Below are 24,657 nucleotides of genomic sequence, written 5' to 3' on the forward strand. Positions count from 1 at the left end.
TGAGGTGGCTGGCTTCAGGTGAGACCCAGCACATTCCCAGCTATGGTGGCTGTAGTGAGAGATTTCTTCTGCTTGAGAAAAGCAGAGGGAAAGGTAAAAGGGACTTTGTTTTGCAGCTTAGGTACCTGTCTGGCCACAGTGGGGTAGAAAGCACCAAATGGGCTCTTGTGGTCACTGATTCTAGGCCTTGGCTCTTAGACGGCATTTCTGGACCTGCCCTGAGACAGGGGAGCCCACTGCCCTGAAGGGTGAGCCCCAGGCCTGGAAGCATTCACCACAAGTGACTTAAGAGCCCATGGGCCCTAAGAGAACATCGACAGTAGCCTGGCAGCACTCCCTGTGCGCCTGTGGTGGTGGCCACAGGGTGAGGCTCCTCTGCCTGTGGAAAGGGAAAGGCAGAGTGGGAAGGACTTTGTCTCATGGTTTCAGTGTCAGCTCAGCCGCCTTAGAATAAAGCACCAGGTAAATTTCTAAGGCTTTTGACCCCAGACAGCATCTCTGGACCCGCCAGGGCCTGAGGAAACTCGTTGCCCTGAAGGGAAAGACAAGCCTGGCTGGCTTTGCCACATGCTGACGGTAGAGCCCCAGGGCCTTGAGTGAACATAGACGATAGCCAGGTAGTGTTGACAGTGGGCCCTGAGTGAGACCCAGTGCTTTGCTGGCTTTAGGTCTGACCCAGTGCAGTCCCAGTGGTGGTGGCCATAGGGATGTTGTGTCAGCTCACCCCCAGCTCCAAGTGGCTCAGCAGAGAGAGAGGGAGTGAGGAAGACAGAGAGAGAGACAGAGACTGTTTTTGGAGAGAAACTACAGGTAGAGAATAAGAGTCTCTACTGCCTGGTAGCCCAGAGAATTCTTCCAGATCTTATCCGAGACTACCAAGGCAGTTCCTCTATGAGTCTGCAAGAACCATAGCATAACTGGGCTTGGAGTGTCCCCTAATAAAGATACAGTTGAGATCACAACACCCACATCCTTTCAAATACCTGGAAAGCCTTCCCAAGGGTGGGACAAACAAGCCCAGGCTGAGAAGATGGTGGCAGCTTGAAATCAGCCATGGAAGATTTGCACCATGGAAATGGCAAACACTACAGAAGAGACTTCTGTTCCCTCCCCGACAGAGAGCCCCTTGTGTAACAACAGCTCACCACTGTACCATCCCTGAGCAGAGCGCTGTGTGTTGCAGCAGAGTGGGGGCAGGTGTCTTCTCCCTTGGGCTACAGAATACACATTTTTTTTTCCTCAGCACATGGATCATTCTCAAGGATAGACCATATCTTAGGTCACACAACATGTCTTAAAACATTAGAAAAAAATGAAATAATATCAAATATCTTCTCTGATCACAATGGAATAAAACTAGAAGTAACAAGAGAAATGTTGGAAACTATACAAACACATGGAGATGAAATAATATGCTCTGGAATGACCAGTGGGTCAATGAAGAAATTAAGAAGGAAATTGAAACATTTCTTAAATGATAATGGAAACACAACATGCCAGAACCTATGGGATACGACAAAAGCAGTACTAACAGGGAACTTTATGGCTATAAACACCTACTTTTAAAAAGTTGAAAAGCATCAAATAAACAACTTAACAATGCACCTTAAAGAAATAGAAAAGCAAGAGCAAAGCAAACGCAAAATTACTAGAAGAAAAGAAATAATAAAGATCAGAGCAGAAATAAATGAAATTAAAATGAAGAAAAAGCATCAATGAAAAGAATAGTTGGGTTTTGGAAGAGATAAATAATGTTGACAAACTTTTAGCCTAAGTAAGACTAAGACAAAAAGAAGACACAAGTGAATAAAATCTAAGATGAAAAAGGAAAATTACAACTGATACCGCAAAAATTCACAGGCTCACTAGTGGCTGTTATAAGCAATGTATGCAAAGAAATAGGAAAACCTACTAAAAATGGACACATTTCTAGACACATCCAGCCTGCCAAGATTGAACCGTGATGAAATCCAAAACCTGAACAGACCAATAAGAAGTAATGAGATCAAAGCAGTAATAAAAAGTCTCCCAGCAAAGAAAAGCCTGGGACCTGGTGCTTCACTGCTGAATTCTACCAAACATTTAAAGAAGAACTAATACTAACCTTACCCAAACTATTCCAAAACTAGAGACCTTACCCAACTATTCCAAACTCATTCTACAAGGCTAGTATTACCCTGATACCAAAACCAAAGATACATCCAAAACAGAGAACCACAGGCCAATATCACTGATGAATATTGATGCAAAAATCCTCCACAAAATATTAGCAGATTGAATTCATCAACACATTAAAGTTGGGGTGCAGTGTCCCAGGTTCACTCAACCCTTCCCCTTTTCCTGTGTGTGTCTACTTTGGCTGTGCTCCCAGGTGGCAGTGGTGGTGGCAATGTTGGTGTGTGGGCCTCCCAGGACAAGGGGAATGTGAGTGTGCCCTTCTCTTGCCTCCTGCCAGGCGTCTGTAACCTGGCACCAGCTCTGGCCAGGTCTTCAAGTAAGGGACCTGGAGATGTTCTTTTCCAATTTCTGGATTGGGAAATGGAGACAAATTCTGGGTACTAGAGTCAGAACTAAGATGAGACTGAATCGGGAGAGTCTGGGGTCCTGAGAGGCCGAGACCTGTAACCCTCTAGAGCATGTGGGGAGCTGGGTGTGTGATCTGGCCAGTTGCTTCTCCCTGTGCCTCAATGTTCCAGGTACCCTTGGAGGGGCTGAGATCCTGGAGCCTGGCTGCATGGCCTGGCCGCCCTGATGCCTTTGTGTTCTCCATGGCAGGCCAGCAAGGCCGAGGAGAGTGGCTCCGACAGCTTCATGCACTCCATGGACCCACAGCTGGAGCAGCAAATGGAGACCACTCAGAGCCTGGTGGACTCCTATGTGACCATTGTCAACAAGACCGTGTGGGACCTCATGGTTGGTCTCATGCCCAAGACCATCATGCACCTCATGATCAACAACGTGCATGCACCGCCTCATGGGGGCAGGGGCTCCTGTAGCACTGGGGACACAGGTGGCCGTGTTGGCCTGGCAGAGATGACAACCAGCCCTATGGGACCAGGTCCAGGGAGAGGGGCACGGTCCAGACCAGAGCTGTCCCATAGAACTATAACGTGGGACTGGGCACAGTAGCCCATGCCTATAATCCCAGCACTTTGGGAGGCCAAGGCGGAAGGATCGCTTGAGCCCAGGAGTTTGAGACCAGCCTGGGCAACATAGTGAGACCTGGTCTCTACAAAAAAATTTTAAAAATAGCTGGGCCTGGTGGTGGCACGTGCCTGTAGTCCTAGCTACTCAACAGGCTAGCCTTGGAGGATCACTTTGAGCCAAGGAGGTTGAGGCTGCAGTGAGCAGTGATCTCACCCACTGTACTCCAGCCTGGCAACAGAGCGAGATCCTATCTCCAAAAATTAAAAACTGAGTAGACAGGTGTCCTGGTGGCATGATAGGTCCTGGGTCCCCTCCCAGATCTGTGACCTTGGGCAGGTGGCTTTTCCTCTGGACCTCAGTGTCCCCATCTGAGTGAGAAAAAGCGGTGGGGAGGTGGGTCTTCGAGTCTAAGCGGTGTAGAAGCCGCATCTGAAAAGCCATACCCGGGGCTCCAAGTCCAGCGTACAGCCCCAGCAGGGCCTGGCGGCATGGCCAGGGTGGCACAGGCATCAGGTCCCAACCTCCTTCCCTCTTTGCCCACTCTCAGACCAAGGAGTTTATCTTCTTGGAGCTGCTGGCCAACCTGTACTTGCATGGGGACAAGAACATGCTGATGGAGGAGTCGGCAGAGCAGGCACAGCGGTCATGAACACAATCAGCACGCCCACGGGGGCCCATGGACGACAACTGACTGCAGGTGCAGAGCATCCTAGCTGGATGCAGGTGCCAGGGCTGGCCCCCACGGTCCCAAAGCCCCCCCCCAGCCTCCATGGCTAAGACTGTGGGCTCTTGGAACAGGCTCCATGCCCAAGTTGGCAGATGTGGGTGCTCTCTAGAGTCCTCGGAGAGGGCAGAGAACTCATGGTTTATGGTGTAGGGGCCGGGAATGTGGAGGGCGTTGTGTGTGGGGCTGGACTCTGAGGCGGTCAGAGGCCTAGGAATGTCACCTGGGCACAACATAACTGTCGTGCAGTCTGAGTCATGCTGCCAGGGCAGGGTATCCAGTTCCCAGTCTGGGAGTGCCGAGAGCCAAATCCACTGCAGAGCAGGGGTGATAGTCAGGGTCCCACCTCCTCTATCTGTTGGCAATCCAGTGGTGATCCTGGATAAAATCTTGAGAGTCCCATACACATGGTCATCCCACAACACACCTCACAGGCCGGGCAGGAACACACAGCCCCCTTCCCTCCCTCCCAGGTACCACCATAGCTGCTAGCGTGTGACCGAAGGCAGGGTCCCTGGCCCCTGCTGAAACACTACCGCCAGCCAGCGGGCTCATGCACCTTGGCCTGTTGCTCTTAGGGGTCACCTGTGGTATTCAGCCAAGGGGACCACAGTCCCTGCTGGCCCAGCTGAGCTCCACCTAGCAAGCCCACCCACCTCCCCTGCCACAGACTCTCCCTCTTCTGCTCTTCCCAGCAGGAGGGGCCCAGGCTCACCTATGCCACCTGCAGCCCCCCACAACCAGCTGAGGCTCCCCTCTTAGACTTATAAGTCTATGGCCAGTGGCATATGCCCTTCCTGCCTCCCCCAGGGTCCTTTCAGAGGGTCCTGGGCTTTCTGACCACCCAGAGGGGCCCCTGGCACTCACTCCAGTCCAGCCATCCCTTTTAGCTTCACCATCCTGGGTCAAGCAGTGTTCCTTTTCTATCAGACCTGGTGGCTGTTGGGTGGGGCTCCCCAAGGTGAGAGGTGGCCTTGGGCCAGTGGGTTGGAAGGGAGGGTGACCAGAGAAGAGGGAAGCCCGAGGGGGCTGAGCATTGGTCTGAACTGTGGGTGCACTGCCTGGGTGCCGTGGGAGAGGCCAGTGTGTGTGGGCTGGGGAGGGCCGCCGCAGCCCCCAGGCACTACCTGTGAAGCTCCGGCTCCTCCCTCCATCTTCCTCCCCTTTTCCTTCCAGCCTCTCTTTTCCAGGAACCTTGCCACACCTGCACCTGCGTCCTCCCCTCCCCGGCCCTCCCACAGCTGCTGCAGCACGCCTGTGCTCTGTGCTTGCCTCACCAGCTCTCTGCTCACTTTTCTCTCTCCCGTTTTCTCTCTGCTTTCTCTCCAACTGCCAGGTGATCGGGTCAGGCAAGTCCATCCTGTCCTGAGAGCCCCAGGTTCCACTTTGACCTCTAAACAGATCCTCCTCTTCTCGGAGGCCTACCTTTCCAAGCCTGCCTGGGTGGGTGTCCTGTGACTTGACAGTGGCTCCCCAGCCCAAAGTCAGCCCCCTTCATCTGTGACTTAGTCTGTCGTAGTGGTGAGCTGACACATCCAGGTGTGACCCTTGCTGAAAACTTGTGCCCCCTCTGTGGTATGCCCCTGCCCTGTTCTATAAATATCTATAAATACTCATATATATATATACATACACATGGCTGACCGCCTCGCCTCTAGCACTGGGAATCTGTCACCGTGCTGTCCTTGTGGAGTTTTGTGGCCCAACAAGAGGAAGGTCTCCCCTGACACTGCCCCTCCAGAGTGTGCCACCTCCAGTGAGGCTCCCTGTCATGCCCAGCCTGTGGACAGCCAGCCCCCGCCATCCCTCCCACACCCCACCAAGCATGGGGGTGCTGTGCAGGCAGCTGTGTGGCCTGACAGTCTCTACCAGTCCTGCTGTCCCTCGGCTGAGAATCAAACCCATTTTTGGATGATGGGGAATGTGTCCTCTGCTGGCTGTGTTCTCTGTGGAGCGCAGGGGAGGGAAAAGGCCAAGCCATTTCTAGGGTGCTGTTGGGAGGAGTGAAAAGGCCACACACCCTTTCCAAGGGACACTTTTCCTGGAAAGCCCCTGGAGCTTAGCTGGCTTTTATCCTGCGAAGCCGGCTCTGGCCACTAGGGGGCAGGGCCATGAACTCAGCCTGGAGGAGCCTGCGGGGCAGCCAGCACTAACAGGCCACCAGGTACACTGGAGGGACAGACAGAACAGGCCACCGGGTGCAGACAGGCGAGGGAGGCAGGGGGATGGAACAGAAGATGCCTGGGGTGGAAGTCAGCGCCCTTGGGTGCTGGTATCTGTCTTCCCGGCCACTGCTACATCAGGCTTCTGAGCCTGTTGGCTGGCAGGGCCGGACTGTGCCCTATAGGCGCCATGGCAGTCCCCGTGAAATCCACCAGGTGGCACCAGGCAGCATACAAGTAACAGGCCTGGAAGGTCCCCAAGAGCCCAGCTGGACATGCTCAGACACTCTAGGGCTCCTCGTTCAGTGGCACAAACTCCAGGACCCAGTGAGGGACACGGGAATCCACCAGGCTGAGCAGTATGGCTAAATCCATTTACTCCAAAATGAAAAGCAAAATAAACGGGAGTCACATCACCAGGGAGCCACAACCCCATCCTCGCCTCCTTCCTCTGTCCTATGCTATCAATAAATAAGTTTCCCAGCCACAAATAATGATTAGAACCTCCTCCTCATATGCCAGCTCCAACCTCCGCTAGGTACAATACAGAGGGTGGCCCTACCCCCTGGAATATACAAAATGTCACACAGATACTATATGTACACTGCGGAAGGGGGTCCACCCCAGCAGCCTGTGCCCTCGCCTGCTCTACAGTTAGCCCCACTGTCCCGCCTCAGCTGCCTCTCTGAATAAGAAGATGGGAGCCCCCTGAGGGAAAAGTTGCTTCGGTGAGAGTAGGGAGGCCATAAGGCCTCCTCCAAACAAACCAGCTCTACCAGCCTCTGGCTCTTAAATAATAATCATCATCATCCAGAAATTTAAGGACTCAGCCCTGGTCAAGGTGGCAAAGGGTCTGTTTTTCTCCCCCCATTAGACAGGGGTCTTGTCTTGCTACCCTAATGGTAAAGGGGTGACTGGGAGGGGGTGGTAGGAGCATGGTAGGGACAGAGACTCCAGCCCCACTTCTCCAGGCTTATGCTGACAGGGGCCTGCTTTTATTTATTTTTATCCCATGACTTATTTTTTAATCCCATAATTTATTTTTCATAATACTTTAAGCTTTTTTTTTTTTTTTTTGAGATGGAGTCTTGCTCAGTCGCCCTGGCTGGAGTGCAGTGGCGCGATCTTGGCTCACTGCAAGCTCTGCCTCCCAGGTTCACGCCATTCTCTTGCCTCAGCCTCCCGAGTAGCTGGGACTACAGGCGCCCGCTACCACGCCCAGCTAATTTTTTTTTTTTTGTATTTTTAGTAGAGATGGGGTTTCACCATGTTAGCCAGGATGGTCTCGATCTCCTGACCTCGTGATCCACCCGCCTCGGCCTCCCAAAGTGCTGGGATTACAGGCGTGAGCCAGCGAGCCCGGCCCTTTTTTTAAGCTTTTCATAAAACTTTTACGTTTTTTCCACAACTTTTTTTGCCACAACTTTTCCACAACATTTTTTATCCTGTAACTTTTTCATCCCACAACCTTTTTTATCCCATAACTTTGGTTTGTGTTCTTCAAATAAACACACTTCATGGTTACATTACAATTTTATAAAAATAAAAACCGATTATCTCATGCCAAGCGTGCCCAGCATTTGCACAGTCTCAATACCTTTAACACCACAGTTTTCAAGACACACAAAATTTTAAGGCAAAAACAGCACTTTGCAACAATTTAATAATTTATTACATTACAGTAGCATCACAGTAGCAGTGAATAATGCCACTTTAGGCAACAGTGTTTCAGTATTTCCATTATACATTCTGTTTACAAGAATTCATAAATTGGTAAAAGTCATTCTAAGAAAACTTGGCAAATAAAGCTTTGCATTGGAATTGGCATTTCTTTCTCTACTTTTCCTTCCCCCAGTTTCTTTCTTTTAAACTACAGTATTCATATTTCAAAATGTCTTAACTTATTTTAAAACTTAAGATAGCAGTTACATTTTTGAATAGTTATATTCTTTTAAAATGACTCTTTAAGATAAAGTTTTAGAGAAACTATTATGGATAGGGCTGATTTACATTTTCACATTTTCTAAATATCAGCTTTGGTTTTAGAACTGACTTTTTTTCATTTCTGGAAAACCTATCAGATTTAATCAAATACTTTAAAAATGATTATATATTGCAATCTTTAAATCGGTTTTTAATTCTTTACTTCCTACAGAAATTCAAATTTATTCAGTTGAACCCACACTTTAAAATTCTATGTTTCTGATTAAACTCTACCCTTCTAATGTTGCCTTCTAAGCAAATTGAAAGCTGCCTTATACTGAATGAGGAAGAGAACAAATACTTGGCTGAATGAGGTATTGCAAAGGACCGCATGCACTTTGAAGAAAGACTTAAGTTATTGTCATACGATTTATATGGTATTTAATTTTTCTTAAATATATGACAAAATACCTACACAAAGAGTGGTATTTCAGTTAATATAGTACATTTATTTTCCAAACTGACATTCAGCTTAAATATGCCAGTATGTGATTTAATCCATAGGTACCTGATGAACACATTCTTGTCAGATTGGTTACAGGTGCTAAAGGCTATCTGAAGGTCATTCCTAGTCATTTGTATTTATCAGGGTAAAAGTGAAGTGATTTGAACTATAAAAATACCTTTGAAATAATTTATCAATGTTTTAGGTAAACCCAGTTTCAGAATTATAAAGAAAAACTGTTAGACCAAATAAGGTGGCTAATTAACAGTGGTATGATTTCTAGCCCAAGGGTTTAATTGGACTTAAACTGTCTTTAAACTGAACTCAAAGAATGCAAAAGTGGCAAGTTCAGAAAATAAAAGGCAAGAACAGGTCTTTAAGTCCATTTTAAACCCTTGGGCTAGAAATCGTCCTACTGTTAATTAGCCACATTCATTGGTCTAACAGTTTTTCTTTATAATTCTGAAACTGGGTTTATCTAATACATGGATAAATTCATACAATTTGGAAGAGTCAGTCGAAGTCACAAGGACTTAATATTTGCACTCTTTCAGTGAATGCAGGCACATCTGTTATTCCATCTGTAAAATCGTATTATTGCTCTCCTATTAATGTCATATGTATAAAAGTATCATGAAGATGCCAAATGCTAAAAATGGAGATGGTATAGTCACTAGAAATGCCCACCCCAGGGAGCGCACACACATCTCTCCCTGCATCCTAATAATGTGACGTATTTTGGAACACAGACATTAGAACTTCATGAACTTTTAGCTGTTGATTCTTTCCCAAGCATCTTCAAGTTATGATTTAGGCAATGTATGACTGAAATAATTCATTCATCACGTATAGGCACATTAACATAAATATGGCACAAAATATGCCTCTAACTGAAACCGAGAGGTATAAAAACATCTTTCACTCTTTGTGAAGAACTTTGTGAGGAAACATAACTCTGTGATTGTATACACACTTTTCCTCATAATACTTGGACATTCACAAACATTAGATTGCACGGCAGCTTGTAAACATTTTAAGTTGCATAAACTTCACCTTGATTTTCATGTGTAGTATAATACTGTGTACTAAAACTCCTTTTTGTTTCAACTAAGTACTCTCACATATATTGGTTTATAATAATGGTTGTTATTATTTTTAAAGTGTTTTCCATTCAAAGAAAAGAAGTAAATTCCTATGTCAGAGTAACTAATGTGGTTGAAGAATAGGTATTAGCCAGAGAGGTCTAGATGATAAAATCAATCTTCTAGCCTCAAAGAAGCTCCATGAACATAGAGGAAGGCCAGGTGTCACACAGCTTTCCTTCACTCGAATTCATTCTTGACTAGTGCCCGTATGCCTCTTCCAGGGACATTTAAACTCTTAAAGGATTTCTTATGATCTTCACTAAATACCTTAAGAAGAATGCCAACCAGTGCCCTTTTGTGTACTGGGACATATACTCATGTGATTAAAACAGGTAACATGAACTCTGACTTTAAAATGTATTGTAGATATAAATGCTCCAAGCTAGAAAAGGTTTTCCACATCCACAGTCAATGATGGGAGCCTTTCATTCCTCAGAAATAATCCCTTTTTAGGTCATTGAGAAAGGGTACAACTGCTGCAGCTCATGATGCAATATCTTCATGAGCCCAGAGCACACACAAATCCTAAGGGAACTACCATAGTACAGCGCTCATTCTTGGCACCAGAACAAATGAAACACACTCTATCCTGCACACACCTGCCAGAGCAGGCCACTTTCCTCTTCTGTGAGATTTAAAAAGCTCCCCAAAATGTTATGACTCCCATCCCCAATACACAGAAAATAGGGGAAAGGCTGTTTCCAGTTCTCGGCCTTTAAACAACTCTAAATGTCAGTACTCACAGTGACATATTACAAAGTAATAAACGGTGCGCACTTGAGGGCAAACCACATATTGAGCTAATGAAGAGCTCACTGTGGTTAGGATTCGATCAAACATAATAGCAGAACATAAGCACATTTTATCTGAATTCTGTAATGAATATACGTGCTGCAATAACATTAAAAAAGCATGGCAGCCTGTTCCAAACCAGCCAGAATAGTTTTGTGCAAATAGTGGGTCTTTGTGTGTTTGAATTCCCACCACCTAAGGGCAAACTCGATATGCGTGCTAATGACCTACAATTATCAAGTAAAAAATAAAAATGCTAAAGGATGCCAGAAAGAACATCAGGGAAAGACCAACTCTCCCTTAACTTTTTACAAATAAATTTAAACGGTAAATTAGAAACACAAATAAATGTGAGTGGCTCTAGCATTCAAATGGAGTAAATGAATTGTGTAGGAGATGAACCCCGTAACTTTTTGTTGTTGTTGTTGTTTTAAATTTCTTGACCAGCGCTTAGAAGATGATGATGTTTATCTCCCTGTTCTCAGCTGCCTGGTAAAAGAATGGCACGCAGGGTTTGCTGGGCAAGCCTGGGTGCTCCTAGGTGTCCTGCATTACAGGAGACAGCTGCACGATCTGCTGTGCAGTGGGGTTGTCATGGGGAGAGCCCTCCCTGGCCGCTCCTGGTGCAGGCTCCACGTTGTTGTCCAGGCTCACTTCATAAAAATCTTTGGAGAGAGGGAGGCGGGGGTCTGAGCACAGTGCGAGCCTCCCCTGCTCCTGCCTGCCCACCCCGCCTGAGAGCTCTACTCACCATCCTGCTCACCGGCAGCCCCAAGTTCCTGGGGGGCTGGGGCCCCTGGAGTGGGCTCATCAGCAGGGTTCTGGGCAGCGGTGAGGAATTTGCCATGCCCCTCATGGTTGCCCACAAGGGGCAACACCAGCTCTTGCAGCTCCAGCAGATTCACCTGAAGGGAGGGGTGCTCAGCTCCCACCCTGGAGCCTGCACCAGCGCCCATGCCCACCCCCACCCCCACAGAGATGTTGCACGCCCTACCTTCATCTCCTCCTCCTTCTGGGCCAGCCTGATGACATCCTCCATCTCCTGGTGCCACGTGTTTGGCACTGCCCCCTGGCTTTCATATACGGTGAAGGACTCTCCTACAAGAGGACACGGCTCAGACACTAGGGTCCCTCTGATGGCCCTGCAGCTCCCTGTGCCCATGCCCTGGCCTCCTGCTCACTCATGCCATCTGTCACTCCAGAAGGCTGGACGAATCCAAGCTCTCGTCTCTCCACCTGCTCCATCCCGTCCGCCTTCTCCTTTGGGAGGTCCATAAAGCTGCTCTGGAGCCAAAATAATGGGGTCACATCTCGGGAGTGACCTGTTCTGCCCCGCCCCCACTTTTCTTGGCCCATGCCAGGACTCACTCACTTTCAGCTTCACCATGGCCTCCTTCAGGGCCCGGTAGCTCTCCCCACACACAAACTCATCTCCAGTCCTCCCTGGGGCTGGGGCCTCTGCCTCTGGCTCCTTCCAGGCCAAGACCACCAGATGAGCCAGGTGCAGGCAGCACAGCCTTCGCACCTTCCGCTGCCCACATAGCCGTGCCTGCTCCTCCTGGGAACTGGTTCCAGCGGAGTTGAAAAATGCCACTTGAAGGCAAGAGGTGAGTATTCTTGTAGGGGCATAGACAGAGCAAATGAGGCAGGAAGTTGGAGCACAGTCCCTTCCCTTGGGGCCTCAGAGAGTGCACCTGTTGGTCACAGGTGACAAGGTGTCTGACCACTGCCTCCCGGAAGAGGTGAGGGGCCACAGAAATCAGAAGGCGGGAAAACCAAGAGCATAAGGGGCTCTGGGAGGGACCACAGAGGAAGGTGGCAAAGCGGGGCAGGGAAAGTCAGGCTCACCGTGGCCTCCCGGCTCTCCAGGTCCTCTGGGATGTTTGGTGTGGACCGAGGCGCCTCCTCCTCCTCACTGTCCAGATGTTCTCCTCCATCTCCTGTGGGGAGGTGGCCAGAGGGGTCCTCAGACAACCCAACAAGGAAGGTACTGTGGGCCCACCTCTGTCCTCACCCTCAATGTGTAACCCTGAGCCGGCCTCTCCCCAGAGGGGAATGAGCTGCTGTTCTTTATTTTTCCTTTTAAGAACAAGATCTTGCTACATTGCCCAGGCACAGTCCCACTACCAGTCGGTGTGGGAGTCCTGACCTGCTCCCTTTCTGATCTGGTCCAGTTCATTCATCCTTAGGCAACCTGGTGGCCCCCTGCTCCCAGGAGGTCACCATATTGATGCTGAACTTAGTGCGGACACCCGCTTGGCATAACGACCAGCTGTTCTAAAGGTCTCTTCCAACCCCTCAATCCTATGCTGCTAACAGTCCCCCCTTCCTCCTGGGGCTCTCTCCTCTTCCTCTGAGTGGTCTCCTGTACCTTCTCCAGGGAGAGCCACGAGGCTTAGCTGGGTCTCTAGCTGTTGGTTCTGGTGGCTGGCAGCTGGTTCCTAAGGGGACGGGAAACAGAGTGAGAAGGCACGGAGGTTGCCAGGTCATCCCCCTCGGGGCCCCATCCTCAGCAACTCCCTCCCCTGGGTCTCCTGCAACTTTTGGTGGGCCATCTCAGCCACCGCTTTGCCCCAAGCTTCCTGCTGCTGCAGCTGGTCCATGAGCTGGGTCTGCAGCAGTAACTGCCTGTGCAGCGCCTCCTTCTCAGAGGTCAGCTGCTGATAGGTGGCCATGTACTGCTGCAGGTGACCAAGGTACTAGTCTCACTGCTGCTGCAGACTCTGAGACTCTTGGCTCTTCATCTCCACCTGCAGGAAGACCCTGGGCATGAGGGCACATGGTGGCTGGCTTCCAGGTTCTGGGCCCATTAATAGGGTAGCTAGGGCACGGTGGGGCTCTGTCACCTGCCCAGGACCCTGGTCCCTTGCTCCAGGCCTAAGAGGCTTCCTCCCTTGCCTAGAACCCCATACCTCCTTCCCCAGCCTCAAATCTCATGTCCTTCTTCCCACCATTTAAACTGTAGGCCACAGACTGGTGGAAAAGCAGAGGAAGCCAACCACCATCTGCTAAGTGTGCTACATGCCTAATGCTTTCCAGGTATTCTCTCATTCAATCCTCAGCACCTCTGCAAGGAAAATGCTAACTTCCTTTTGAAGTCACAGAAACAGAGACTTAGAGATGAACAGTAGTTGAACGGTGACCAGTGGAACCCAGGCCAGAATCCAGTTTGAATCTAAGGAGGCTTTTTTGTTTTGTTTTGAGACAGTGTTACTCTGTGGCCCAGGCTGGAGTGCAGTGGTGCAATCTCAGCTCACTGCAACCTCCACCACGTGGGCTCAAGCGATTCTCGTGCCTCAGCCTCCTGAGTAGCTGGGATTACAGGCATGCGCCACCATGCCTGGCTAATTTTTTGTTGTTGTTGTAATTTTAGTAGAGGTGAGGTTTCGCCACGTTGGCCAGGCTGGTCTCAAACTCCTGACATCAAATGATTCTCCTGCCTCAGCCTCCCAAAGTGCTGGGATTACAGGTGCGAGCCACCGTGCCCGGATAAGGAGCCTCTTGTACCACTGTCTCTTCCCCTGTGACTGGGGGCTCCATGCCTCTAGCTGGGATGATGATGTCCCGATCTGGGAGGAGCCCAGGGCTACCCACCTCTAAAAGTCAGAGGGCAGGAAGCAAGAAACAGTCTTAGGGCTGCCCTGGAGGGTGCTGGGGTCACCTGCCTCCCAGCTGGAGCTGCCTTTGGCCTGGCATCTCCCCTCCCCAGATGCTGGTGCCCGCCTCCCAGCCCTTCTTGGATGGGGTGGAGGTTACCATCTCCTTCACCTCGTCTAGCTTCTCCTGCAGCTCCTTTACTTGCTGCTCCAACTGCAGTGTGCTCTTTTTCTCGTTGTTCTGGACAGAGAGAAGCAATCAGTGGCCATCCACTGCAGCTGGAGACACCAGACCTTGGTGTCTGCCTCCCATATCACCAGGAAGGGTGGAGGCAGGTTAGAAAAATCATCCCTTCTCCCCCACAGCCATCAGAGCAGAGCCCGATGAGCTGTAGCTCACAGGTGCCTTTAGAAGTACAATTTCATGTGAGGGCTACACTGGCCCATTTTACAGGTGGGGAAACAAAGGCCTGGAGGGATAGGGATGAGGGCAGGCTCCCCAGGTGGGGCAACCCACCAGATCCTCGAAGCTGCACTGTGGCTCGGCCAGCTGCTTGTCGAGCTTGTGGTTCTGGAAGGGCACGAGCCTCTCCTCCTGCTTTTGTAGCCTCTCCTCCTTCTTCCACAGCCTCTCCTCCTGGTCCCACAGCCTCTTTTCCTGCTTTTGCAGCCTCTCCTCCTGCGTGTGTAGCCTCTGCTCCTGCTTTCGCAGCCTCTCACCCTGCTCCTGTAGCGTCTTCTGCTGCTCCCGAAGCCTCTCGTTTTGTTCACACAGTCTCTCCAGCTCCCGCACCCTCTGCGCCTCCTGCTCTCGGAGCATCTCCTCCTGCTCTCGGATCATCTCCTCCTGCTCCTGGAGTTTCTCCTCCTGCTCCTGGAGTCTCTGCTTTTGTTCCTTGCTCAGGACACTCAAGGCCTGATTGTTTTCCACCTGGGATTGGAGCTTTTCCTCCAGACCTTCCACCTCCTGCCTCAGGTGTTTGGCCTCATCTTGTAGCTGTTCCACCACAGAGGTCACTGCTGGGGGCGCCAGGGATAGGGGCTCAGCTGAGAAACAAAGCAGACAATAAGGGCCTCTGGATTCCCCAACCCCTCTACCCACCCCCACCTCAAAAAAAAAAAAAAAAAAACTCCTCTTGAGGTTTGAGGAGCTCTTGGGAAGCTCCTCTCAGGCTTCCCAAACTTGGCCTCACTGCTAATGATTCCTCACACCCGATGGTAGCCAGTTTCCAAGCCACCTTCACATAGAGAGCACTGTGGGTGGCTGACAATGGGCACTCCTCCCTCTTTGCTGATGGGGACCCTGAGGCTCATGGAGATGACAAAACTTGCCGTCTCCTGGCACAGACCTCTTTCCCTCTGCCTCAAAGCCCTTCCATCCACCCACCTGCCTGGGGCATTCTAAGCCACCCCCACAGACCTCTGATGCCAGTCCTGCTCCCAGGTCACACCAGCCCCATCTTACCCATCTGGTTTTTGAGTTCGGAGAAGCTCCTCTTCAGCTCCTGTATCCGATGTATGTCACGCTTCTTCTCTTCCTTCAATGTTCGAGCCTGCCCAAAGCACAGGGGAAAGGGCCCTGGAGAGAGGGGCTGGTGGCTGGACAGGCTACCATCTCACTCTCTGCCCCCATCTCCACAAAGCCCAGACCCATGACCACCTCTGGCTGTACTATTCCCATTTTACAGATGCCCAGAAAAATCCAGTGACCTATCTAAAGTGGGGGCTGAAGGGTCAGACCTCACCTCCACCGACATTTTCCAAATCCTCTCCTGCCACCGGGCCCTCTCTCCTTTTATGTGTTTAGTATATTCGTCCTGCTCCAGCTGGACTTGTTTTAGTGACTCTGTCACCTGCAAGAAATGGGCAGAGAAGTTAGGAAGGGCTGTCACTGGTCCTCACCTGCTCCTGGCCACCTGGGGTCATCTTCCTTCCACATCCCTCCCTCTGCAAAGCCTCACCTGTGTCACGTGTGCGTTCAGCAGTGCCTGCTCCTTTATGGTCTGCTGTAACCGCCACTGGAGGACCGCTTCTCTGCAGCTCAAGGACTGGATGGTGAAGAGTGAGAAGTTTTGATCTGGGGAGCTCAGGCAGTGCCCCTTAAAAGGGCTAGGGCTAGGCTCAATATACATCTCGGTTAGTAAAGGTCAAGGCATTTCCAAGCCCGTGGCCTGGTTATTAAAAGAACTCAGTAAAGTTGGAAGGGAGAGGGAAAGAGATGGAATTTACAGCTGGCTAACAGAGGCCCAGAGAGATCAGATAATATTGCTATTGTTATTACTGTTATTACTACCACTGTTTGAACCATTATGGAGTGCTTCACCAGGTTCCATGCTAGCAATCCCATTTAATCCTCACAACCACCATATGAGACAGTTACTAGGATTACCTCTATTGTGTAGATGAAAAACATCGAGTGTTCGAGGTTAAGTGCTTGCCTAAGATCACTTAGACAGAGCTGGGATTTGAACACCCAGGTCTATCCTATTCTCTAAGCCCATTTTTCTTGCTGGGGGTGGGGACACAGATAGGAAGGGGGAAATTAATCTTTTGTTCACTTTTTGAAAGGATGATACATTCATATAGTCCAAAACTCAGAAGGTACAGAAGGGAGGTGTCTCCCAGGCACCCTGTTACTCTCTCCTGAGTTTTTTATGAATGCTTGCAGACATGTTTTTGTATATTATCATAGTACACACACACACACACACACACACACACACACACACACCCCTTTCCTCTCTCTACAGAAATGGTAACATACTAAAGGTGCTCTTCTGTACCTTCACAGAACAACTATCCAATACCCCACCTAGGACTTGCCCAAGGCCACAGCCAGGAAAGGGCAGGGCAGGCACTTGGCCTCTGAGCTCTGCATCCAGTGCTCACTCCCCATAGTGCCCCCCAACTCACCCACAGCAGCTGACTCAGCCCCAGGCTGCCTCTAACAACCATACACAAAAGTAGTGAGAAATGACCATGCTGCCTTCTGGGCAGGACACTCCATCCTGCAGAAGGGACCTTTAGGCTCACTCCTCTATCTGGGAAGCCAGGTTTCCAGGGGATGGGGCAGCTGGTTGGACTCACCCTGTCCTCTTCCTGCTGCTGTGTAGACACAGCACAGAGAGCCCGCTCCAATTCTTGAATACGCTGTAAGGCATATTGCAGGCGGCCAGCCAGATCCTTGGACTCTTCTGTAATGAGAGAGGTTGAGATGGGGCCCAAAAGACTCCCCCTAAAGACTTGTCAAAGTGCCAGGTTGAAGGATGATGGGGTGCCCAGATTCCCACCTTCGAAGTGTCTGGCAGCACGTTTAGTATGGTAAAGGGTGGTCTTCAAGTCTGCCTTTTCCAATGTGAGGATGTTGATTGTCTGGAATTGAATGTTTGGGAGAAAAGGCAAGCAAGTGCTGAAAGGGAAGGAAAGAAACATTCTCCAGAGGACAGGAGAAAGCTCCCCATCCCCCACTCACCTCTAACTGCTCCGTTTGTGCTTTGTGTATTTCACTGTTTGCTTTCTTTGCCTATAGGAAGAGGAAGACAGAGCTCTTACCACAGGGAGGCCGAGATGGCACAGCAAGAGGCATGCCCCCAGAATGCCACCAATGTCCCAGGACAGGCCCACCCATGGGACCAGGTTATCAGGGACCCTATGGGGATGGGGTGGAATCTGAGGGGTGAGCCTTCTTCCCCAGGCTGGGAGTGGGCAAGATGAGACTGGCGCCTCTGCATCTGAGTGCCCCCCAAACCCAGCAGTCATGTTGTAAGCAAAGAAATCACGTTACTTCTTCCAGCTGATGTTCCACTTGTTTCTTCTGCTGTTTCTGTGGGGAGAGTCAAATTCAGGTGACTGAGAGTGGCCCCCTCAACTCTATTCCCCAGACCTGGAAGCGGTAGGCAGGGACCAGGAATGGATTTTAAAGGCAACATTCTCAGACCCAATGGCGACACGAACTGGTCAACCCTCTTCAAGCTCCCAAGGACAGAGGATTTGGGTCTTTGTTGGTTTTTGCCCAGAGCCACAGAACTCAAAGTCTGAATCTGGATTCTCTCAAAAGGACAGTAACATAAACCTCTAGAGAGGGAGTCTCAGGAAGGCCCACCCTTCTGCCAGCTTGTGATTTAGAAAGGTGCCTTCATTCAACAAACAGTTACTGAGCACATACGGGCCAGCTACGGTTCTTCACAGCAGATATAGGATGGAAAAGGACAGACAGGAGCCCTTGGCCCTCAGGTTTCCATTCTAGGGGCCTTTAAATCTCAGACTCTCAGAGCTAACAGAGAACTTTGATGCTCTACCTCCTCCAGAAACACGAGCCCAAGGAGGACAGGTGGCTTGTCCATACTCAAAGCAAATTAGGGACTGAGTCAGGGCAGAAATACAGGGCCCCTGACAACCAGTCAGGCTAGCGCTTCCCTGAGAGGTGACAACCCCAGGGCGTGTGTGGCAAGGACTGGAGCAGGGGTGTCTGGAGAAGAGAGAGTCGGCAAAGAGGGCAGTGACAGAAGAGCCGTGCTGCATGCTCCTTGCTCTGGGGTCCCTCCAGGTGAGGCCTGGGTGCTCCAGCTCCCCATTTGCCCTTGGCACCAGGGGCCCCCAGCCCCTTTCTTCAGGGCCCCAAGGGAAAACTAAAGCCCAGGATTGGCAGCATGGAATCAGGGGACCCCACTGGACTCTTACCAATGATTCTATGTTTTCATTGAGTTGATTGATTGTCACAGAGCTTGACTCCAGGGCTACTGCTAGTTCTTGGTACTGGCTCTGAGGCACATGCAGAGAGGAGGAGTTGGAAGAGGATTGTGGGGAGAGGTAGAGAGAACAATCATTAGGGCTGGGGTGTGTGTGGGCTGTCTCAGCTGGCAGAGGGTCACCCAGCCCCCACTGTGAGAGGAGGTTGGAGGGCTGGCCTGCAGAGTCACTGCACCTCGGCCCAGGGCCTCTTACTTCCAGATCCTTCAGGGTAACAGATGATGCAGGAGTAATAAAAATGAGAAATTTAAAAAAAAAACTTACATGGGAAATAGTTATGTATATAGAGAAAGTATAAAAACAGCAAGGAGCCGGGCACAGTGGCTGACACAGGTAATCCCAACAGTTTGGGAGGCTGAGGGGAGTGAATCACTTGAGGTCAGGAGTTCAAGACCAGCCTGGCCCACATGGTGAAACTGCATCTCTACTAAAAATACAAAGATTAGCCAGGCGTGGTAGCAGGTGCCTGTAATCCCAGCTACTCAGGAGGCTAAGCCAAGAGAATCGCTTGAACCCAGGAGGCAGAGGTTGTAGCGAGCCGAGATCACACCACTCCACTCCAGTCTGGGTGACAGAGTGAGACTCTGTCTCAAAAAAAAAAAAAAAAAAAAAAAGCCCAAATCCCATATGCCTGCTCTGTACGTTATTCCCAAATTACTTTTAAACTTTTAGGTCTCACCATTTCCAAGATGATAAAAGATGCGGGGAAGGAAAAAACCCAATCAATCAAGCAGGTGAAGAAGCAGACAGAAACAGGCTGAAGGTTAATGGCAGCAACATAAAACAAGGCAGAGGCCAAGTATTCCCCAAACCAGAGAAGCCTCAGGGCCATGCGTAGCTGGAGACAGCAAGCCAGAGAAGGGTCTTGGCACTGCCTCACCTTCCACTTGTCCAATGGGGGAGTGCTACCCCATTGGAGTAGTTAAGGTTGGACACCAGCACCTGTAGAATGTCCTGAATCTACAGGAGGTGACAAGGGAAAAACAAGGGCAGGAGGTGAAAGACAGAAGTGGCTTAGAGAGAAGCAAGAAAGTCAGGGTAGGAGGAAGATGTGGGTTCAGGAAAAGGAAATGCTGAAGAAAAGCAGAGGAGATTAAAACCATGGCCTGTGCCATTCTTCCAAATGGCCACCTGCTGCCTTGCCAGGGGCAGGAACAAATAGATGGAAAAGTCCCCTGAGTGACGCAGTCACAGAGTGGAGTCAGCTGACCAATGCAGCTCTTCATATGCTCACTGGACCCCTCTCCTCAGGCCCAGGACATGGGCGATGAATCTGGTAGAGCTCCAGACCTCCACCTCCATTAAAAAAAACAGACTCCTGAGTAAGAGCTCACTTGAACTAAGGGGGCTCCAGCTAAAAAACAAGTTTGAAAGACACTGATCTTATCCAGTATCATCTTACAGAGGAGGAAACTGAGGCCCAGCGGAAGAAGTGATTTTTCTGTGGTCACCCAACAAGCTGGTGGCAAGTTAGATCTTCTCTTGCTCCTAGTGCCTGGGGCTCTCCTCACCACACCCTGGGCCCCCTTCAGTGACTCCTAAAGGGACAGCCTGATGGCAAGTGGCTGTACTCATTAGCCCAACTTCCCCTTGAGAGTGGGGATCAGGAAAATCAAACAACAATGATCATTTCCTGGGTATCCTGGGTGTTTACAGCAGGCCACATACTAGGGGTTAACATGAAAACAACAACAATAAGGAATCTCATTTAAACTTCACAAATGGAAGTCAAACAATACTACCCCTATTTCACAGGTGGGAAAAGAGAGGCTCAAAGAGCTCAAGCAACTTGCCATAAATCAGATCGCTAGCAGATGAAGAAGCAGGATTCAAACCCAGAATTCTTAACCAGTACCCAGCAATCTCAACAATTACCCTCTACTGCCCCTTGGGCCCCCTGTCCCCAGGAGCCTGGCCAGCCAAGACTCACATCCCCAGGTGAGTGGCAACCACCAGAAGTGGTTGCCTCAGGGCTACTGCCAGTTTTTTTCTTTTTTGTCTTTGCTCCTGCTGGGACACCAGGGCTCTTCCTTTGCTGATATTCTTTTAGCTGTGGGAAAGAAGAGCAGTAATACTCATGAGAACTACCAGCCCCTACAGCCACACCCTCCTTACAGTTTTTGCAAAATACTCTTATACACCATCTGATTTAATGCCACCAACAACTGTACAAGGTGTTGTCACAATCACTTAGTGATTGAGAGGGATGGATATTATGGCTAAAAAAAAAAGTTGGGGGGGTAATAATGGAACTTAAACTTGGTCTTCTGACTCCAAGCTCTGGGGTTTTGCCATGATCAGCAGCTGCTGGGGACCAAAACCAGACGCAGAGGAAGAAAAGTAAACATTACATAGGCAGGAACTACACGCTGTGTGGTTTAGAGTCACACATCCTCAAATGTCTGTTAGTGTGAAGAAGTGCACCAGTACCTCTCAAACTTTTATATCAATGTGTCCTCATGGCAGAAGGCAGCTTTTTTGTTAAATCTGGGAATTTATCAGAAAGAGGACAACCCAAGTCTCATTTCAGAGAGAAGTCTGGTATACTCTTAGAAACCTATGTGAGGGTCACCCCTAAGTACATTAATGTTTTTTCTCTCTCAAGAGAATCAAGGGAAACTGATGCTTCAGAAAGATCTCCCACATTTATCCTGTGGCACTCAATGTACCCCAAGTTGAGATGATATGAGGAAGATTCAAGCTGTCAAGTTCAGTTTCCCAAGATCTATTCCACAGAAGATGAGCAAATCTCACTTCAGAGACCACTGACTGAAGGGCAGTCTGGTCCCAGAACCGTGGAGAATTAGAATATGAGGTGGAGAACTCAGAAAAAAATGTTAAAGTCTCTCTGGAGAGTAGAAGCCTGGGAGAAAACCAAACCAAACCCATTCTCCCATTACCACCCAGAGATACTGTCAACATTTTGAGCTCACAGGGGAAGTGTAGGCTTTTCACACTGTCGATGTCTATGTGAAGGGAGTAAGGCAGCCTGAAACCTCTTGCTCCTAGGTCCCATAGTCCCCATTTCCCTTCTAGCTGGAAATTTGTGCTGTGACCAGAGGAACCAGAAATGGGGTGAGAATGCTTAGGGGACTGGGTTGTAAGATCAAAGGCCAGTCTTGCAGCAGTAATGACAGTTCCTAGGGGGACTGTGACATCACTACATTCCACTCCTCCTGGGGGTGGGGGGAACCTCATCAGTGCAATGGCTGAGTTGCCGATCCACGATGGGGGAGGGGGGATGTGGGGCTGGGACCCAGGTCCTTGGAGATGCCAGTCCAGAGAGCCCAGGGAGGTCGGGCTTGGGTCAGCAGGAGGGGAGAGCAGAGTCTGCTCAGGGAACCCCAGGCGTCACCAGCCCAAAGTCACCCCGGGATGACTGGCGATGCTGGGGGGTTGGGGCTGGGGGACCCAGGTCCTTGGAGAGGTGAGCCCAAAGAACCCAGGGAGGTTGGGCTTGGGGCAGCAGGACCTGAGGGCTGAATATGGAGCAGGGAGCCCCAGCAGTCATCCGCCCAAAGTCACCGCAGGGCGATTGGCGAGGGCAGAGGCCGGGCTGCTTGCTGAAGGGGCGGGGCTGACTGACAAGACTTTGGTGGGGGGAGCCCAGAGGCGCCGGGGTAGGGGGGCCCCAGCCCGGTGTGCCTCAAGAGTGGTATGGACTCTGAGAGTGGTCTTGTCATCAGGGGGGATCTCTGGCTAGGTTGGGGGGCCATGACCTTTTTCTTGGCTTTTTACCTTTTTCTTGACTGCTGCCAATTTGTTCCATCGAGTTTCTTCTGGCATCATGGGGTCGGGAGGGAGGTAGGGTTGGGGCCACATCAGCGAACACCTCCAGTCACCTACAAGGCTGCTGTGTGACTGAGCCAGAGGAGGCGTAACCAGGGCCACACTAGAATGCAGAATAGGGGTGTGGCCTTAATGCTCCGATCCCATTGGTCAATGAGAAAGATGAAAAGGAAGGGAGGCGTGGCCAGGCAGCAGTGTGTCCAGAGGAACCTGTGACATCACAAGGAAAGCTGCCCATGTGACTGCTGTCCCCGCCCACTCGGGGAGAGGGGCGGGGCCTGCCTACTCCGGGAGAGGGGAGGACCGGCTTTTGCTTTAAAATGTTAAAAATAAACTTTAAAAAATATATGTGTTTATACTTTATATATATGTGTGTCAGTGTGTGTGTGTCTACATGTTCCTCCAGAGCTGTCTTCATTATCCAGCTTCTATGCATGGTCTATGATTTTGGCCTACATTTTTCATCTTCAGATGGAGTATAAGAATTACCAGTATTACCCCAGTGAAGACACAAATCCTATAAAAATGGAAAATCCATAGCATGTTTGATGATTAATGAATGAAGTGGACTACATTATCCAACATTCCAATAAGGTAAAATAATCACAATGATTTCTCGGTTTTGGAAAAAACATTTCTCTTATTCTCCTACATTATTAAGATTTTTTAAAAAACAAGAAACATGTCTAATATCTTTAAAAACACAAAGCTTTTGGGCCGGGTGTGGTGGCTCACACCTGTAATCCCAGCACTTTGGGAGGCCTAGGTGGGTGGATCACCTTAGGTCAGGAGTTCAAGACCAGCCTGGCCAACATGGTGAAACCCCGTCTCTACTCGAAATACAAAAACTAGCCAGGTGTGGTGGTGGGTACCTGTAATCCCAGCTACTCGGGAGGCTGAGGCAGGAGAATCACTTGAACCCGGGAGGCGGAAGTTGCAGTGAGCCAAAGTCACCCCACTGCACTCCAGCCTGGGTGACAGACTGAGACTCCATCTCAAAACATAAAATAAAATAGTCAAAAATAAATAAAAACACAAAGCTTTCCATTTAATAAGCACTCAAAGCTCTTTACTGGTTTAAAGCAAATACAAGGCCTATTTTTCTAGAATCACCTGGCCTCTCTAAGCCTTGCAAATGAAACTGAATTTCTCACTTGATACTTGGCTATGACTTGCAATCATGATAACCAAGAATTGTGTTATGTCACTGTGTATTGATTGTTACCTGAATTCCACACGAGGCTGGGATCAAGGGTTGAATCTTTCATGATTTGCTCCATAACCTGTGAGCTTCTTTTCCTACACCAAACTAAGCTTTGTTCTAGAGTTCTACAATTTACAGTTAGTAGACAAGAGTGGTTCTCAAAAATGTAGCCTCTGGACTAGCAGCACCAGCAGAACCTGAGAACTTTTTATAAGTGCAAATTCTCAGGCCCCACCCTGGACATGGTGATCAGAAACTCTGGAGTAGGGCTCAGCAATCTGTGCTGCAGTCATCCCTCCAGGTGTTCAAGAACCTCTGGCATACAGCAGGTAGAAAAATATGTTTCCTCTGTAGGTCCAAAGCCAGGGATACCATATGTTCTGTCTTGATATGAAACAATGACATGCAATTAAAAGACATAAATCTCCTTCCTATTCCCACCCTCCATCCAATGTGTTTTGTTTTTATGAGTTAAATAAGAAAACAAATGGCAATCAGAGATTCAGCCAAAAAAGTATGTTTACAAGTGTCAGTTCTCATCCAGCCTGATCTCACACAATACCATTTACACCCTCTTACCTCTCAAGTTTTTTAAAAAGTGTCTTCACAATGTAAGTCTCAGGCACACTAGCAGTTCTATAATAAAACACCAAGTAGATCAGAATGTCCAAACTTACTAGAGAAGAAAAGTGGAATCACTGGCTGTATTTTCAAATTGCCTTCAACAGGAAATGTAAGTTTTGAATTCTTTTCACCTTCACACTTCCAAGTTAATAGCATTAAATCAGAATACTCCATTCTTCCAAAGCCTCTAGCCAGGCAAAGTTTTACTGTATTACTTCTTGCTTTCGATAGATATAAAGCAGAGTCCTGGTAGGCACATTTTGTATGCCTGCAAAGATGCAGAAGTAAACAGTTCCA

At 49.4% G+C, this 24,657-nt stretch overlaps 2 protein-coding genes across 4 annotated transcripts; one reads left to right on the forward strand and one right to left on the reverse strand.

Annotated features, from left to right (window-relative positions):
• The first annotated feature begins 2,751 nt into the window (after nucleotides 1-2,751).
• On the forward strand, nucleotides 2,752-3,796 carry LOC100970567 (putative GED domain-containing protein DNM1P34). The gene is made up of 2 exons (XM_008971907.1): nucleotides 2,752-2,958; nucleotides 3,695-3,796. The coding sequence occupies exons 1-2, from the start codon at nucleotides 2,752-2,754 to the stop codon at nucleotides 3,794-3,796; spliced, it is 309 nt and encodes a 102-aa protein (XP_008970155.1).
• Nucleotides 3,797-6,001: 2,205 nt separating this feature from the next.
• LOC117976060 (golgin subfamily A member 6A-like) lies at nucleotides 6,002-22,600 on the reverse strand. 3 transcript variants are annotated; one of them, XM_034939119.3, is made up of 18 exons: nucleotides 22,482-22,600; nucleotides 20,674-20,793; nucleotides 18,675-18,755; nucleotides 17,779-17,817; nucleotides 17,467-17,517; nucleotides 17,285-17,366; nucleotides 17,082-17,188; nucleotides 15,956-16,042; nucleotides 15,740-15,847; nucleotides 15,460-15,547; nucleotides 14,512-15,041; nucleotides 14,167-14,235; nucleotides 12,770-12,839; nucleotides 12,247-12,338; nucleotides 11,580-11,682; nucleotides 11,393-11,496; nucleotides 11,150-11,303; nucleotides 6,002-11,063 (listed from the first exon to the last, which is right to left on the reverse strand). In XM_034939119.3, exons 1-18 carry the CDS (start codon nucleotides 22,563-22,565, stop codon nucleotides 10,936-10,938), a joined length of 2,097 nt encoding a protein of 698 aa, XP_034795010.2. In that variant the 5' UTR covers nucleotides 22,566-22,600; the 3' UTR covers nucleotides 6,002-10,935. The 3 variants fall into 3 exon arrangements, with proteins under 3 accessions (XP_034795010.2, XP_054954650.2, XP_054954652.2); XM_055098675.2 differs by lacking the exon at nucleotides 20,674-20,793; XM_055098677.2 differs by lacking the exons at nucleotides 6,002-11,063; nucleotides 11,150-11,303; nucleotides 11,393-11,496; nucleotides 11,580-11,682 and adding an exon at nucleotides 11,767-11,991.
• Nucleotides 22,601-24,657: the final 2,057 nt, after the last annotated feature.

The sequence above is a fragment of the Pan paniscus genome, chromosome 16, assembly GCF_029289425.2.
Source record: "Pan paniscus chromosome 16, NHGRI_mPanPan1-v2.0_pri, whole genome shotgun sequence".
Taxonomy (NCBI): Eukaryota; Metazoa; Chordata; class Mammalia; order Primates; family Hominidae; genus Pan; species Pan paniscus.

Coding starts and splice junctions, on each gene's coding strand:
- LOC100970567 (XM_008971907.1), top strand. CDS start 2,752: ATGCCTTTGTGTTCTCCATGGCAGGCCAGCAAGGCCGAGGAGAGTGGC. Junction 2,959..3,694: donor TGCACCTCATGATCAACAAC/GTGCATGCACCG, acceptor GCCCACTCTCAG/ACCAAGGAGTTTATCTTCTT.
- LOC117976060 (XM_034939119.3), bottom strand. CDS start 22,565: ATGTGGCCCCAACCCTACCTCCCTCCCGACCCCATGATGCCAGAAGAA. Junction 17,367..17,466: donor CACAAACGGAGCAGTTAGAG/GTGAGTGGGGGA, acceptor ATTCAATTCCAG/ACAATCAACATCCTCACATT. Junction 15,042..15,459: donor CGAACTCAAAAACCAGATGG/GTAAGATGGGGC, acceptor TTTGTTTCTCAG/CTGAGCCCCTATCCCTGGCG.